General features: G+C 38.4%; 1 protein-coding gene across 1 annotated transcript in view; it reads left to right on the forward strand.

Annotated features, from left to right (window-relative positions):
- Positions 1–18,975, forward strand: part of LOC148364738 (plexin-A2-like) — a 150,494-nt gene that overhangs the window by 87,081 nt on the left and 44,438 nt on the right. The window contains exons 12-16 of the mRNA XM_088338937.1: positions 3,501–3,652; positions 7,761–7,878; positions 8,357–8,493; positions 9,025–9,192; positions 14,333–14,426. Of these exons, the coding sequence (XP_088195063.1) occupies positions 3,501–3,652; positions 7,761–7,878; positions 8,357–8,493; positions 9,025–9,192; positions 14,333–14,426 (669 nt within the window). The remainder of the gene's footprint in view (positions 1–3,500; positions 3,653–7,760; positions 7,879–8,356; positions 8,494–9,024; positions 9,193–14,332; positions 14,427–18,975) is intronic.

The raw sequence follows: 18,975 nt of genomic DNA on the forward strand, positions 1-18,975 counted from the left end.
GGGTTTCCTCCGGGCACTCCGGTTTCCTCCCGCGTTCCAAAAACATGCATTTCAGGTGAATTGGCCGGTCCAAATTGTCCCTAGGTGTGAATGAGCGAATGAGTTGTCTGTCCCTGTGTGCCCTGCGATTGGCTGGCAACCAGTTGAGGGTGTCCCCTGCCCACTGCCCGGAGATGGCTGGGATGGGCTCCAGCCCCCCCGCGACCCTAATGAGGATAAGCGGTACGGCTGATGAGATGAGATGAGATACACATTACTGGGTTCCTGGAGACTGTCAGCATTTAATGGAAAATTATACATCAATTAATATTTTGTTGAACTGCTGGTTCAAGTCATATAGTCAAGTCATATTCATTTGTATAGTCCTTTCTCACAAAAAGTCTCAAAGGGCTGCTCAGAGCACAACAACAACAAAAACAAGTAGCTATATGATATATTTTTGTTGGAACGGGAATATTTTTGGAAAATTTAAATATGTAATTTGGTTTACATGGAATTGAAATGCCAAATATGATTATATCAATGTTAGCAATATCGCTAAAAGAGTGAAATACATCTAAATAGCCAGACCAAAGCTAGATGGCTGTCACGAAACGGACCGGGAAGCAGGAAGTCGGAATTCATATGCGTAGACGATCTGTCACTTTAATTAGGAAAAAAAAGTTGTCCAACACACAAACGGACCAAAAACAAACCAGGTTCAAAGGCAATCAAAATTACAAACTAGGCATTACTCATATCAAACAGGCATGAACAGGTCTTCAACAAGGTAAAGCAATGGTCTGGCAACGGACAGTTCCAAAAGGAGCATTTAAGTACTCCAAAAGCAATCAGTCCAATGCATCTCAGCCGGTGTCAAGGGGCGGGGCCAGCTGGGCGCCTTGACAACCGTGCAGGACATGAAAATGGCTACTTAGAAAGTAGGCCAAAGGTTTGCTTGATTAGTAGCAAAAGATAGGTATCTAGCTTGCTAAATAGCTAAAATGTAGGATGTCAGTTAGCTACAAAGCTAAAAAAAAAGTAGCCAGATAACTGGCTAAAAAAACCTGCACATTTTTTTGCTTATTTGCTTTATAAAACACATAAATTACAATTTAGTTTGTTTTTTCCTGTAAAATAATTTACAAAAATATTTCTGTGATTAAGAATGTAGGAATTATGTAAAACTCTTCTAGAGCGAGGAATTTTTAGCAGTGCTAGTACATTTTTCGAATCCGTAATTTCTGATGGCCGTTATTAGCCAATCAAATCAAGCAGTTATAATTGACAATGTTAATTGTTCCTCGGTTATTAACGGTGCATTAGTGCCACATGCTGGATGCTTGCCGTAACATCAGGTTGGATTTTCAGTGTCTTCAATGTCGAAGAACTACTTTTGGATTAAAAATGGCACCCTTACAAATGTTACTTAAAAAAAAACAACTGGAAATGCCTTGTGCTTTCTGAAATATGCTTTTCAACTATTTGGCAGGTCTTGTGCGTGAGCGACGGCCAAAAGGCTCAAAAGCATTATTATCCTAATGCTTAAAGCTGAAATAATGCTGGCAAGCACTCGTAGCTTCTGTTTATAATATTGCAGGGATATCTTGACTCAGTATGATGATTATTCTAATTGTCTTATTAACCCTCAACTTTCAAACGACTTCTATTTGATGAGCCAAAGTGCTGACAAATGGCAGCTTGGCAGACGTAGCAGTTAGCACGTCTGCCTCATAGTTCAGAGGCGCAGAGTGTGAATCTTGACTCACACTGTTGGCATTTTGCTTGTGTGGTTTTTCTTTACTATTTATGTCTTAATGAACTTAGAAGGGTGATAAGTTTAGTCTGTTGCTAATATTGGACACAAGCAAAGGAGATTTCATAAGTTGCCAGTTGGTTATTGACTATTATTGTACAGTGTTGTTTGTTGTTTCGACTATTACATCATTGTGGCTGTCGGCCAATCATGTTGCTGTACTACTTTCGTAACCTACAATATGTAATAAGCAGAAACAGCTCAGGGGAAGACCTCAAGACCAGTTTGGAATTTTTTATTTGAATGTTTCTCTTCCTGTCTTCTTTGCAAATTCAGATTCCATCAATGTCTTTTCTTTTTGAGTGTCTATTAACAATTACATTGACCAGTTCTTTAGTTTCACTTCTTAAATCGCACAAAGAGAAAGTTAGAACATACATGTTTTTTAACAAGAAAAAAATGAATTTATCATTATTGGTCACTTAGTAAGTCCAATCAATAACAGTATACCGTAAATTCCGGACTATAAGCCGCTACTTTTTTCCCAAATGTTCAGCTCTGCGGCTTATTCAATGAAGCGGCCAATTTATGACATTTTTCTAACGGCCACCAGCGGCGCTGGAGTATAAAAGGTAAGATTAAGACCAGTAGAATATGTGCGCCAAGAAAGACTGCAACCTCTAAGTTTATGCATGTCTCTTAAGTAAAGGTACGTTCCGATAATGAGGAAGACGCCCTTGATGGTGATAGTTATGAGGAGGAAGTTGAGGACGATCTACCATGATTTTCACAATTACGGGATGCTTTTTTTTTTGACAGGCACGTTTGATGCATTGCGAGCGTGATCCTACTAGCGTGTTGGTACCTTTCAAAGGGATGAAAGTTATATTATTATTATTAAAGCTTTGAAAACTCTCTCGGTGTACCGTCTTTCTTCGTAAATGTGTGTAACCATGTATAATATGTATTTGCAACTGTATATTTTGTAATGTATTTATTTTAGAGATTTATTCTGTTATGTGTTCTACGGGCGAATCAAAAAGAAGGGGCGGAGCAAACGCGGGCTGATGGGAAGTGGGGTAAAGCTGAGTTACCGGTAGATCTGTCTGTTGTCGCAGCGGACAATAGTGGATATATATTTTTCCCACCCTTAACTTTGGAAATATACATTTTGTTTCCTTGGATTACTTTTAACGGGACCCGGACTTTAAAAGTCTGCATCATACGTTAATTACGGGTATCATTTTCCATTCATGATGCCAACTGTGGTTCTAGGATTGTGTACTATTTACTTTTGGATTGTGTCGTTAGGAGGCTAGGACCTTGAATCAGCCTTTTGGCTGGGAGCAAGTGTCTCGGCCTAATGGCTTTGTAGTGTATTATGATTTGACGGATAATGGACAAATGATAAATAATATAGAACAATAAATCTCTAGAAAATCACAGTCGTGTAACTTACAGCCTGGTCTGGGTTAATCTTGTGATCGTGTCACAAGTTTAATCTCACAGCCTAGTCTGGGTTAAACTTGTGATCTTGTCACAAGTTTAAATGCACAAGTTTTAATGCGGGCGCACAAGTTTTAATGTGGGCGCACACGGCTTATACACAGGTGCGGCTTGTGTAAGTACAAAAGTGGAAAATCACTTAAAAAGTGGTGGGTGCGACTTATAATCAGGTGCGCTCCATAGCCCGGATTTTACGCTAATTGCGTAGGAACCCCACTATAAATTCTTACATTACATTGTATCTGTTTTGAATCCAAAGGTGAGCCCAGTTGCTGGGCCTCTAGAAGGCGGCACGCTGGTCACCGTCCAGGGCCTGAATCTTGGATTGTCTTTCTCTGAGCTGGAAGGCAACGTGCAGGTGGCAGGAGTGCAGTGTGTCCCGCAGGAGGAGGGATACATCACCGCCGAACAGTAAGAGAGCACTAAAACAGTTCTTTGACTTTGCAGAAGTCGAGTATTGGTCAAGAACATTGAGAGTTGACATTTACTGTAATTCTAGGGCTATGGAGTAATGGTTGCATTATGACAAAAATGGATTGCAGCTAGGAATAGACATAGGTACTTGAGTACTCTAAAGTATATTTTGGATGGGAAGCACTGTAGCCTTCAGAATACCATGGATTGGGCTCTTCCACAAAACACTTACCAGCCCCTAGCAAGTCATGCTGTACCACTTTTAAGGCTAATGTTGACTGCATTCTTTATCTCTCCAAAAATGAATTATCAACAAATATAGGTCAAGTAATATTAGCAAATAATGTTACTGTCGCATTTGTTTTTGGTCCTTGTTCCTGAAACTAAAAGCCTTCAAGGCATGTATGCACATCAATATGGTATCTAACTCAACTCATTACCAATATTGACAACATGCAAATCATGTCCCTCTATTGTTTTAATTTTTTACATTTTTTGCACATTTACATGTTTTACATTGTAAACATGTCATAAATGCAAAATAAATCATTAAAAAAGGACACATTTTTCTTGGGTTCTGTAATGGCCATTGTAGTTGTGACATTTGGAATAAACCCAAAATGCATTTGGGGTGTACCTACCGGTATTGTCGTTTTCTCCAAAATAGACAAGAAAAAAAAACATCCACAATACGCAGTGGTGAACGTCACATCAAGGAATATAAGATAACACACTTTTTCAGACTGATATTGATACCCAAATCTTAAGATACCATTTAGTGTGGTATGAAAACAGTCAAAGTAAGGAAAAAGCTTGTTTAAAGTAAAGTTTGAACGCCAACTTAAACCCAAAAACACATTTATTTGCACGTGCAAAATAAGGAGCTTGACAGGGGCTGCAATAATGACATAAGCCAGTAGATAGTGGCACCAAGTAAAAAGATTCCAAAATCCGTACTTGATAAAACATTGTATGAGTTTAATTGATGTAAAAGAAACTGTAAAAAAAGTATATATACTGTTGCACAAAACTGTGAAAATTTTATTTATTATATCATATATTATATATGACATTTATTAATATTTCTAAGCACTACATTGTGATTATTTTTGGTCTATTTATCCTGATAGTCTTTTATATTTTTTTCTCTTTAGAATCTTTATTACATGTTTTACCCAGGATTGCCATGTCTAATCTTGTTGCATACAATGTTTCACAATGTTGATATCAATGACAAAAAAGACAATTCTATTCTATTCTATTCTATTCTATTCTATTCTATTCTAGATTACTAACATGACTTAATGATTTGTTTATTCTGTTTTTAATATTGGAAACATGCAAAGGTTTTTTTCATAGCATGCCAGGTTGTTGTTTTGACTATAGCATCAATGTTGCCATTTGCCAATCATGTTGCTGTTCTTTGACCCTACACCCTTTAGGGCTGAACTATATTTTTTAACCTTAAAGATTTAATAAAAAGAGGGGGCTTGGAGGACGGCGTTAGGACGGGATGGAATTTTCTTATCTGAAAGCTTCTCTCCCGGCCCTCCTTGCAAGTTCTGTCTTCCCGCCTTATTTTGAGTGTCTACTAAAATTAAAACTTCACATTTGGTCATATAAGACGGATAACTTTTATTTCAGGTTCTTGTTAAATGGCCACCAGAAGGCAATACTGCTAATGTGTACAAACGAGTGCACTGATACTTTAAAAATGGCTGGTATTGGCAACGGTGCGTATTTCTGGTACCCTCATATCCATCGTCTGTGAAACAGCAAATCCGTAAAAAAAGTGATTTATAGTCCAGAAAATCATTTTATAATTGCAATTTTTATTTACACATACCCGTAGAAATGGACCACAGACTGCGAATGTCCCGAGGCCAAGTTTTGGTCACCCCTGGTTTAGAGGCGGGGCAGGATCTAGTGCTGCCAGAGCCGACGGGAAGCGCCGGCATTTGCGCCGGCTGCTGGTTTTTTTCATTTATTTTATTTTTTTCTCAGTGCTGCCGGCTCACTTGTAATTGAAATGCGCGACATGTCGCTGACTGGAGGGACAATCTGTTTGCCATGTGTTTCTCTTGCAGCCATGTAATGTAATTTGTTGCACACTGCAAGGTTTTCTAATTTATATCTTAGTATATTACAAAAATAAAATGCTGAAAGGAAATAGGAAAAACTGGCCGTGCGTTCTAAAACAACATATTGCTTGGATAAAGCACATTATTTCCAGCACATAGTCACATGTTTAATTGCATATTCCCCGTACATTTTTATTTATTTATTTATTTATTTCATTTGCTTATTGACCCGGCAGACAATGGGGATTTATTGTGGAAACGCTTAAGTTGTCATGACAACTGCAGGTAATAGTGGGCGGCAATGGTAGAGGAGGGGTGGAGAAGGAGGGGTAGTTTATCATCTAAGTATTGAAGCTGTTTTCCATTAAGAAGACGGATGGTCTTCTACATTGACCTGCAACTCTTATAAAAGCAGCCTCAATCAAGTCCACATTGCAGGATTTGAGTCTTTTTTTCACATCTTCAGCTTCCTAATCACAATTTGTTTGGTTTGCCTAGATGCCGTTTGAGAATGCAAAATTGAGATTTGTCTTTCCTTTGCTATACTGAGAGCTCGCCTGCTTTGTAAAAAGCAAGATACTCACTTGCTAAATTATATCAACACAGCATGGATCAATGTTGCACACTGATATTAGACTTTAAGCACATACGCAACCGGGCCTGGGATAAAACAAAAATATTTAAATAAGTCTGACTCCAATTATAATAATTCACTCTTAAATCTAGGATGCTGAAAACATACTTCAATCCTTGCCTACAGTTTCAATTTGGGTTTAAAAAGGGGGTTCTTACTCGATCTATGTATGATCTATCAGCTCGGTAGCCTAGATGGTAGGGCGCCCGCTCCGAGACTGGGAGGTCGCTGGTTCAAGCCTCGGCCGAGTCATACCTAAGACTTACAACATTGGTACCCATTGCCTCCCTGCTTGGCGCTCGGCATTAAGGGTTGGAATTGGGGGGTTTGGTCACCTAATGACTCCCAACACAGCAGTTGGGTCTAAAAACCTGGCGCCGATCGAAGGCGACGAGTCACGTCGATAGCTTCGCGTGACAAAATGATTTCCTGTAGATATCGTGTTGATGGTTTATACTGGCTGAATAATAATAAATATAATACATGTCAAGTCATGTTTATTTGTATAGCCCTTTATCACATGAAGTCTCAAAGAGCTGCACAAACCAGAGATTATTGCAAACTAGCTATCCATCCATCTATCTACCCTGGTCATATCCCTCGAGAGGGGTGACCGACCTCAATCTACGTTTGTTATTAAATCGGGTGTCCAATTCATGGTCAGGATTTTTTGATAATGCTGCATTTGTTTAAAAAAATTGGAAAAATTATAAATTACAAAAAAACAGGGACATAACTTTTTTAATTATTTATGTATTATTTATTTATTAATTATTTTTTTTGTTTAATCTTTAAATTGACCCAATCATCAAAATTGTTTTGAAACACTCGTCTTTAAAGCCAAGTAATAAACTATGTCCCTTTTTAAACACGGAAGGGATTTATTTTTTCACTACATTTGATAAATATCTTGATAGCTAAAATAGATACCGGTACTTTATTTTAAAAAAAAAAGTATTTAATAACATGTAGCCCCCTTTTTGAATGTACACTAGGGACACGAGTGGCAAAAACTCATTTTTATCAGTAGAACTTGAAATATAAAACCATTTTATTTACTTTATATTATTACTATCATATTTTTCAAAAGCCTGAGGGGCATTTGTACCACCCAACTGTATTTTAGTGGACCATTGTACATAGTTAAAATTATTTTTGCCTTTTTTTTTTACATTCTGTAAATGCTGCATTACTTTTTATAATTAGTATTTGTTTTATTAAACTGATTAGCAGGGGAAAGTTCAAAACTAACGCTGTAGAAAGTCTTTAGCTTGAATTGAAGTTGCTAAAAATTACCCAGAAAAACCTGCTAATATAGCCAAAACAGCAACTTGTTTCTCAATGCTTTACCGCTTCCTGAAATAAACCTCTATTGATTTACATTTGCCAGGATTGTGTGCGAGATGGTGTCCGCCCCCAAAGGAAGCGCACCGGGCCCGGTCAAGCTTTGCGTGGGTGAATGCAGACCGGAATTAAGTGCGCAGTCCCACCAGCTCTACTCTTTTGTGGTAATTTAAAGCTCCATTAAATCTATTCAATTTAGAATTCTTCATTAATGATGCACACAATAGAATTCCTTATTACACATCATTTGTTCAGAAAGATCTTGTATATTAGTCTGGTACTGTAGTTTGCTTATAATAATTGTTATTCATTGGCCTTCTGAAGAGATTGCATTTTTCTGTTGAGAATCTTACCACCAAGTTGCCTGTTGTCTGATAATCAACGACTGTGCTGCAGCACAATTATTCTAAATTGGTCAGGTTAACAATTCTAAAAAGTACAATTTTATTCATCTTTCTATGACAAAGATTTTTAGTGAAAAGAAGAGCTATTAAAAGTGTTGTTATTCAAGAAATGTTACCAGTCGGACAGAATTGTTGTCAGACTCAAATTTTATATTTTTATTTTGGGTTTTTTTGTGCCATGTAATGCAACCTCAAAACCAGATCTTTACAGAATCCCTGGATTTGTGGTTTTCAACAGACCCCTTCCTTGCTGGCCCTTACCCCCAGCAGAGGGCCAGAATCTGGTGGTACCAAGGTTACCATTGTTGGAGAGGACTTGGGTGCTGGAAGCTCTGTCACCGTATACTTTGGCAACCAAACGTGCGAGTTGTACAGGTGAGCCAAATGTGTAAGAAACATATTCATGGTCCCATTTTGTTTTCGCGATATGAAACAGCACCGGCCAGTTGATTTCGGTATTATCAAGTGTGTCTATTCAAAAATAACAACAAATGACAGTGAGGCAAGAATGATGCGAGGGGCCATTCGCTCCAGTGCACTCTAATAACTCCTCCCCACCAATTATGTCTCAGTAAAAATAAATAAATAAGGGGACAATCTATCTAAGTTCACGGTTAACAGAAACTTTAACCCCTTTGGTTGTCAGGCCAACACTTACTGTGGTGTGTCTTTGGCAAGTACAGCCAGGTAGTGTCCATCCCTCTCCGGGACGTTTTTTAGGTAGGGGTTTGCTCCCTCACACAAAATGGATAGCAGTGGCAGTAGAAGCCTCCTCATCTGACTTGTTGCCTTTGTTGTCGGTTTTGAGCGTTTAGAGATGAGCCAGACGATGCTTATATCTGTTAGAATCCCATTTTTGCTCCAATCAAAGGCTCAAACTCATACTTTTTGCGTCCACGTCATCAGGAGGACCACGTCGGAGATTGTTTGCTTCTCTGCCCCTACCGTGACTGGAGCTGGGCCGGTGCAAGTCACTCTAAAAGTGGACCGGGCGGAGGTTCCTGATAGTCTGTTTTTTGATTACATACAAGATCCTACGGTGCAGCGAATTGAGCCCCTGTGGAGCATTGTAAGGTAACACTACTGCTGTGATCGTGTTATAACATAATGCAACCGTCTCATTGAAATAGACCTATACAAATAAAAAGAAGCAGCTCACTCGTCTGATTACAGCACATCCAATGTCATATTTTCTGGTCTCATTCCATTAATTATGTACGAAAAATATAATTATGCATATTTTAGAATAATTGTTACTGTAACCAATCTTTAATTGTTCTGTTTGGAACAGATGAGTGATGAGTATCGAAGAGTCAGACCAATCAAGCTGTTAGTAGCTTCCATTGTGTTTCCATTGAGTGTCAAAACCTTTCATTATGCACGTCATGTTTTGAACAAATGACAGGCAGTCCTGATTTCTTTTTGTTTTACGACTTGTCCAACAGAGAGGCTGATTGCAGTAATATTTATTCTAAGGTGGGGTGGGTCGTTTTAATAATTTAAAAGTAGAATAGTTTATTTTCTAAGTATCTGTCAACAATGCCCAACTGAATTCAAGGAGTACTTATGTTTTTTTCCACTGCCCCATCTGCTATTATCTTACTTAGCAAATCTGTTTGGGGCCGAACACGTTAGACAGAAGGGATGGGGGGCGGGGGAGAGCGGTGGCGAGTGACTTCATGCTTGTCCCTGCGTTCTTTTTCTCGTTGTATTCGTTAGTGTAGCATGAAAATAGTTAAAGTAAGAAAAGGGATGTTTCACCAATGCAAACTGCTAGGAAGATGAAAAAAATGATTTACTCGAGTGTGTCTAAGAAATGCATTTTGAAGGAGCTTGACAATTCCATACAACTCCTTTAATAACCATAGGAAAAAAAAATAAAAAGAAGACTGACATGAATGTATTAAGACGGGGCTTCTTTCTATTCTAAATATCATCACATTATTTTTACTACACTAGTTTCAATAAATTTTAGTGATTACCGTAACATTTTTAGTTGCGGTTGCCCTGCAGTCATAAAAGTTCGGCCTCTCAATGCCAATCGTCATCCCATGTTTTGAATCCAAAGTTTTTGTGAAGATAACTGCAAAAGGCACCAAAAATAAAAAATGAATTTGGATTTTATGGAATACCAAAAGCATAGTTTCTAATGCAGAGATGAGAAAAACCCCATTCACTTGCAGGCTTCAACCTCTTATGAGTTTTAAAGAAGTTTTGAGAGATAAGTTAGGCTCAGACGAACCTAAATTCAGGGTCACCTTGCAAGAAAAGGACTTGTGAGCACTGCCGGCAGGCAAAATCCTAATTTTAGCCGTGTAATATTTCATGAATAGTTGTATCTCGGCTGCTCCGTAGGGCTCTGGCAACTCATGTTTGCGTGCTGAATATGCTGTTTAATTAGAAGAGCATGGCGGAATGAGCGAGAGACAAATTGAAAACGGGCCCCGGGTTGATGAGAGGCGTGAAAACAAATGCCGGTTGCAAGTCAAGGCATTTTAGCTCCTCGCTGCGCCAATCCCAAAACGCGGACTGAATCGTCTTAGCAGAGTTTTAGTGTCAAAAACATGATGCGATGAGCGCTTGCCACTGAATGTTGCTAAGAATGTTTGATGTGTTGAATTACAATGGTAGCTAGTCACAAGACAACTACAAAACTCAATTCCAATGAAGTTGGGAAAGTGTGTTAATTGCAAATAAAAATTGATCCAAGTAAATTGCAAATTCTTTTCAACCCATATTTAAATGAATGCACAGCAAAGACAACATATTTATTGTCTTCACTCATAAACTTTATTGTTTTGGGAGAAAATCATCAACTCTGTAATTTGATGACAGCAACACGTGCCAAAATAGTTGGGACAGGTGTCAATAACTACTCAGAAAGTGGATGAATGGAAATCAACCAACTATTTGCAGGTGAACAGATGAATTAGCAACAGGTGAGAGTTGTTACTGGGTATAAAAAAGGGAGACCCGAACAAGCTAAGTCATTCACATGCAAGGATGGGGCGAGGTTCACCTCTTTGTGAACAACTGCGTGGGCAAATTGTTGAACAGTTTAAAAACAACATTCCTCAAAGTACAATTGCAAGGAATTTAGGGATATCATCATCTACAGTCCATAATATTGTGAAAAGGTTCAGGGAATCTGGAGAAATCACTGTGCGTAAACGGCATGGCCGTAAACCATTATTGAATGCCCGTGACCTCCGAGCCCTCAAGCGGTACTGCATTAAGAACCGACATCAATGTGTAAAGGACATCACCACATGGGCTCAGGAACACTTTGGAAAACCACTGTCAGTCAATACAGTTCGACGCTATATCCGTAAGTGTGGGTTAAAACTTTATGTTGCAAAGCGTAAGCCATTCATCAACAACATCCAGAAACGCCGCAGGGTTCTCTGGGCCCGAGCCCATCTAAAATGGACTGATACAAAGTGGAAAAGTGTTCTGTGGTCTGATGAGTCAGTTTTCCAAATTGTGTTTGGAAATTGTGGACGTCGTGTCCTCCGGTCCAAAGAAGAACAGAACCACCCAGACTGTTATGCACGCAAAGTGCAAAAGCCAGCATCTGTGATGGTATGGGGGTGCATGAGTGGCCAAGGAATGGGTAACCTGCACATCTGTGAAGGCACCATTAATGCAGAAAAGTACATTCAGGTTTTGGAACAAAGTATGTTGCCATCCAAACAGAATCTTTACCATGGGCGCCCTTGCTTCTTCCAGCAGGATAATGCCAAGCCACACACTGCACGTCTCACGACAGCGTGGCTTCGTAGTAAGAGGGTGCGGGTGCTTGACTGGCCTGCCTGCAGTCCTGACCTGTCTCCCATTGAAAATGTGTGGCGCATTATAAAGCGCAGAATAAGACAAAGGAGACCCCGGACTGTTGAACAGCTGAAGCTGTACATAAAGCAAGAATGGGAAAGGATTCCACTATCAACGATTCAACAACTAGTCTCCTCACTTCCTAAACGTTTATTGAGTGTTATTAAAAGGAAAGGTGATGTAACACAATGGTGAAGAAGCCCCTTTCCCAACTACTTTGGCACTTGTTGCAATTATAAAATTCTAAGTTTATCATTATTTGCTTATGGAAATAAAGTTTATGAGTTTGAACATGGATAATCTTGTCTTTGTGGTGTATTCATTTAAATATGGGTTAGAAAAGGTTTGCAAGTCATTCTATTCTAATTTTACTGACATTTTAAACTTTTTCCCAACTTCAATGGAATTGACTTTTGTAATATGGCTATTTTTACACTGCATTGCATTACATTTGCAGCAAACATGACATAAGGTGTAAGCTTGTATTTTTCCTTAACTTGACAATGATAAAGAAAGTCATGTGCGAGAAACATCTGTGCATGTTTAAGCAGATTGAAAGGACATTTTTAATTCATCTCACATATGCTTGTTGCATAACTACATATCTCAAACAGTAGCGTTTTTGCATACGCTGTACTGGCAAGAACATTGTGTTTTTTGGTTTATGAAATGTGATTAGCACAGTAAATAAAGTCTATGGATGTTGTATTTGCCTCCAAAACTCACCTGAAAATGCAAACCCTTTTGCATGTTCCTGTGTTACGTCCATGCTGCCATGTCACATCTCAATTGTGACTCATTAATCAAAGCACCCCTTGAGCCAAGCTTGTAACTTACTGTCAAAAGGGTATTCTAATTTTAGACTTGATAGAAAGGATTCTATTTCAGTCTTGGTTGTCTGAAAAGAAAATTCTGAGGCCCACGATCTTGCATTAAGGAGGTCATTATATTTAATTTAGAAAAATTCTACAGTGACGGACAATACCTTTGAGTCATTGTCAAACACAATTCCTTCTAGAAATTATTGTCATCACCATACTAAGAATATCCCACCTAAAATAGTCTTGCAAATTACTCAAGGAATAAAAATGTCCCCCATTAACCAAATTAGATCACACTTTGCATGCAAGGGGTGAAAAATAGAACCATCAATGTGACTTATTTGTCCTGTTACATCTAATGTGTTGTGTATTTTTTCTCATTTGAAAGGAGCTTTTCACTCGCTATGGGATGTATCTCAATCTTGGCTTTTAGCTTGACATGTATGAGTGGTAGATTGGTCTTTTAAACCCCGAGATCTTCCTAATGCTGCGTCACCACTAGGTGATCCATCCATCAATCCATTATCTACACCGCTTATCCTCAGTAGGGTTGCGGGGGTGCTGGATCCCATCCCAGCTATCCTCTGGCAATGGGCAGTGGACACCCTGAACTGGTTGCCAGCCAGTCACAGGGCACACAGGGACAGACAATTCGCTCGCTCATTCACACCTTTGGACAATTTGGACCGGCCAATTAACCTGACATGCATGTTTTTGGAATGTGGGAGGTTCGATCTCATGACCTCAGAACTATACCGCACATGCGCTAACCACTGTGCCGCCGCGCTGCCACCACTATGTGATATGTAGTCAAAATACTAATTCCTTTGAAAGCTTTCAGAAGAAAAGCTTCCCACATAAAGTACCATGTTCCTGTGTGAGGGCTTGTTGAATGCAATTTTAATATTCATGTATCTATCAAACAGTGATTAATGTTAGTTTTTCCAGTTTGAAAACTAACTTATTTTAAAACCTATCCAAAGGATTTTTAGGTGCTGTTTCCCTATGGAATAGGACGACAGGGAGACACCGTCTTATCGTCAAAGAGTGCTTCTGCTGAGATGCAATCAAACGTCTCATCTTGGATGCACAATCCCACCGTGATCAGAAGCACATTTAGCCACCGTGTTTGAAGTTTGAGCACACAGGGTTTTTGGCTCGCCAGCAAAATTGGACATGTTCAGTTCTCACTGGTTTGAGTTTTCAGTACCACAATCGGGCCAGTGCACAGGTTATGCAAAACATCAGAGCAGCTAGCATGTTATAACACCATCACAACTGTCTGGGTATGTAAACAGCCGGCTCCTGCATTCATGCAATAGATACAAAAATAGAAGCAAGCTGGTTTTCCACGTTTGATCTGACACACCGCCCAATAACAAAGAGCGCGGCACTTTGCCAGCTTCCCCAAATGTGTATTCCTTCCGCCTCAGAAGAAAACATTGACTTACAGGGCTTGCAAGACGTGTCCATCTGTGTTCGTCACTATAATTAGCTAAACAGTCTGGAACAGCATGACCTAGAGTTTGCCCGATAATCACGTGTTGTTCATCTTTGTGCAGTGGTCACACCACGCTGACGGTGACTGGGACCAACCTGGACGTGGTGCAGGAGCCGCGAATCCGAATCAAATACTCTGGCCACGAGTCTGTCAATGTGAGTGAGACATTCCCTATACCACTGAAAAACCTTGAATTACATTTTTTAGTGTTGATCTATATAAATTGAAGTAGATGCCAGAGATTCACCGCCTAGCTTTCAACACACGGTTCCTTCTAACATTGGTGGTGTGGAAGCACAGTGTAGAAATACAGATTAGTGCATTAATAAATATTTTTACTTGGACAGGGTTCGGTACACAGTGAAGCGAGAAGTGGGGGAGAGAAAACCATCTTCCAAGATTCAGTCAAGTTGTCAGTGGTGCAGTAAAATCCCTCAGGGTCAGTCCAAAGGTTTGGCAGGCGGTACTCATAACCCGGAAGGGCATTCAAGGGTTCAGTACACTGGGAACAACAAGGCTATCATCAAAGGTTTTGGGACGTGACAAGATATGAAATGAACTAGCACCGAGCCAAGGATACAGTGTTTAGATAGTGAAGATGGAGAGATGCATAGAGAGGGGGAGCAAGAGAGAAAGAAAGAGAGAAAACCAAACCTGGGTGCAGGATTATGACAAGAGTAGAATAGATTCAATTGTCATTATAACGTGTCAAATGCACAACGGAATTAAAGAGTGCCGTCCTGAGAGTGCAAGGAAATTTACAACAAGATAAGATACCACGGGTCAAAATAATGAGTCAAATGTTATTATCAAAGTAAATGATGTAGAATAAGAAATTAAGTAACTGAAAGATCCCTTGTCATCATTGCACATTACTTGCCTAAAGCAACCGTGCTTTAAAACCAGTGTTTTTTGTTTTTTCTTTACACTATTGGGGGTGATTCTTGCCTTTGGGTAGAAGTTGATTTCCAATCCATGGTATTGGACCATCTACCTTGGGGCAACAGTTTATTTAATTTCCAGGGTTTGAAGTGTAATTCACAGTTTTCTGAGCTCTATTGAAACAGCAAGATCTGTATAACCGGTGTAACCTAGGCGGTGCATCCAGGCTCTATAGGACAGAATCACGCAGGGTGAATGTTAAGTGGAGTTTCTTAAATTCCTGCAATGATGCCATCACGCTTCAAGGGGAAAAGGTTCGAGAGTGGTAGCGGAGTGTTGCCAGATAAACCATTTTTAACTATGAGATTAGCGGCTGGCAGACTCATTAAGTGTTATTTTGGTGACAAATTCAAAATCAATGGCATAATCAAAGTGTCAAAGAAGTTTGCCATCACTGCTGTTTCTTTATTTCTTCTTAAGATGAGCAAAGTTAGAGTTTAGTTTTCCAACAAAGAATACCAGCTGCAGAAATTTCTGTTTTCACTTCCTTGTTCGTACTTTTCTGACTCTGTGGAAATTTGTTGACCTGTCACAGAAGCGCCTTTACTTAATATCTTGCAGGATCTTTGTTTCCTGTGACGTGTTGCTAATAACTCTGGGTATTGTGTATTCTGGTTTAAGTATCTATTAAATCACATTGAAAGGACTTTTTTTTTTTGTTCGCAAAAACCTGAAGGTATAGCTGAATCCTATTTCGAGTGTTCATAGTTCTCCAGACGTTGTCCAAAGCCTAAGTAGCATCTTGTTAAAGTTTTAGCAGTCAAATTTTATTACGTGTTTATCCTGGAGTGCCATCTTTAATTGTCGTTGTAAACAATGTTCACTACGTTGTCATCAATGACAATGAAGACGATCCTAATTTATTTGTAATGGCTCACACTAATATGGAAATAGGGTTCAAGTCATTTTTTGTTCATAGTAAATAGTGATTATCAAGTATTTTGTTTGTTTTACTGTAAGAATCATTAAGCTCTATAGATCGAAAATGTATAATATTATTCGTTTAAATCCATCGTCTGCGCCGCTTATCCTCACAAGGGTCGCGGGATAGATTATCATAAAGCTAAGTTTTAACTCTTGAATAGTCCTGAGGTAGTTCTCAGGTGTCATACGGTTTTCATCTTAACCACAGACAATTGGGCAAATGTAAGCAACGCTGCCAAGCTGCATTGTAAAATGTGTAGACAGCGCTCCGCTCCAAGCCAATTAAATCGTGTGTTAATGATGACTTCTCTGAATTTCGGCTGTTAAATTCTAACAGCAGTTTTAACAGAACTGCTGGCAGCACAGCCGTCTGAGAGAGGCTTACAGTTGACCTCCGACACGCATAAAATGCCGTGAAAGAAGGTCACCGAATTTAATGAGGGCGGCGGTTCTATCGTAAATACAAAAAAAAATTACTTTGAAATATCAAGAAGTGACTTGATACCATTTGGTGCAAAAAATGAGATAACAACAACAAAAAGAAAACTCTATGAGGCTTATAATTCAGCCGGCACTGTTAAAACTTTAAGGTCATATAGATATTGAGTAGTTTAATGAGGAGAATAATGAGTTGGTGATAAAAGCATCTGTGACGTACATCTCTTGCTTATATCAGCCTTTGGACAATGACAGTTCTGCAAGATAAGCGTGAATAAAGAGCTTAAAACAGATGCTTGGAAGTCACCTTGACGACATACACAAGCAATATGATGGAATACAATTCGAATGCCCAAACTCTGAACATACTGTTCAAGAGCAACTCAGAGTAGAGGTTATTAAACATTTTTTATATTACCCCTACACATATCAATTTGCAATCTTTCTATAGACAACAATAGGGGTGGGCAATACTGGGATTTTTGGTCTCGATATAGTCCAAATAAATACAGGGTAGTATCGATCAATTACCATTTCAAAACCAATACTTATTTCTCTGAAATCTCGTGATCATTGAATGATTAAACCCCTGCCTCTCGAGCTAGTTTAAAAGTACAGTAAAACAACCTAAAATTGTTATTTTTTTCATTAAATAACTACAATGCAAACTTTAATAACATTAAAATAATATTTCTATTACAACTGTTTAAGACAAATGTCAAGAATGTCAAACCAGAAAAGCAGCAATGTAATAAAAGTCAAAATATAACAGTCAACATGAGAACTATAAAACCTTCAATTGCACAATATTTCAAAAATTAAAGTGCAAACAGTTTAAGCAATATGATGAAAAATCCTTCAACATTCGAAAAAATAAAACAATAAAATGACAACAACTGTTTCAAAGCATATGTCAAGAGAGTCAAACCAAACAATCGGCAATGCGATAAAAAAACAATTGCTGTCTAACAAAGTCAACAAAAAAAAACAACAATATTTTCTGGACCACCAGACACACCCAAAACACTTAAATTTATAAAATTTATAAAACCAGAAATACAGTAAATACCTTTAGCAATGTATAATTACAATGAAATGCTTTGACAAGCAGGAACTCTTTATGAATTAATCCATTCATTATATTTGTGAAACCAGATTCCCTAATATTTATGTTCCACGGAATATGTTTGTTATTCTCTTATAGTTCGGGGCGCATTATGTATGAAAGAAAATCTTTCCCAAGGGATTATTTTCCGAGGTGCGTCTTATAATCAGTGCTGCCTTGTAGTCCGGAAAGTATAGTACCTTTCGTTAGCAATATTTTGAAAAGAAAAGAGAATAAAGTGTAACCACAATTGGAATTAATATGAAATTTAAAATGTATTTATAATCTCACAACAGAATAACACCATTATGATAGTCATAGTAAAATTGGGATCGATCCGATTCACGCAGCTCAGTATCAGTGTTCCTCTAAGCGCTCGCAATACACAAGAAAATCTAGCCAGCATCTGTGACGTACATCTCTTGCTTATATCAGCCTTTGGACAATGACAGTTCTGCAAGATAAGCGTGAATAAAGAGCTTATAAAATGAGGGCTCAAAATTACTAATTAGGAAGCGACTTAAGTCAAAGTTACAGTGCATGAAGGTAAAAATACACGGGTTCACCTGACGTTGTGTCCTAAATGCGGTATTTTGAAGTCGAATCGAAGTAGAACGAAAGTTAGTAGAGTTTGTCGAGAACCGGCTTCTTCGGCTCGGCTCACTAAAAGGAACCGGCTCTATCGGGTCCTAAACGGCTCTTCAGGTTGTTTTTGCTTCTTTAATCCCAACATGAACAAATATTATGTAAAATTATGCACAAAATGACTTAAAGGAAGGGGGGAATAGAACAAAAAAGAAAAATATTCCAAAATGAAAAAGTAGTGAAAAGCTGAGAAAAAAAAGAACAAAAGGGAGAGAAAAAAGAAGGAAAAATTTAGAAAAAAGACAGAAAATAAGAAAAGAAAGAAATGTGGGAAAAAAGTCTATAGAGAACAAAAAGAAAAAAGTAACAGCTCAGAAAAAATAAACAATGAGATTTTTTTTAAAGGAATTAAAAAAAAAAAGTAGAAAAAAAACACGGAAAAAAGAAGAAAAAGTTTCTGTTGCATTCAAATAATTTCCAATTATATCAAGTAAATCTTGTTGCCAACATTGTACTTCCACTAAAAATGTGATTAAGTACAGTTCTGTATCTTACAACCGACTAAATAAGCCCCCAAAAATGTTAATATTATGCGACAAAATATATCAGGAAATAAAAAGAAATGGATATCTTGTGAAAGAATTGTAAGAACAAACGACGTTTGTAGGCCGTACATTATTTGCAATAGTACATGAGTCAATTCATTCAAA

The sequence above is a fragment of the Urocampus carinirostris genome, chromosome 6, assembly GCF_059441175.1.
Source record: "Urocampus carinirostris isolate Australia breed hairy pipefish chromosome 6, RoL_Ucar_1.0, whole genome shotgun sequence".
In the NCBI taxonomy this organism is placed as follows: domain Eukaryota; kingdom Metazoa; phylum Chordata; class Actinopteri; order Syngnathiformes; family Syngnathidae; genus Urocampus; species Urocampus carinirostris.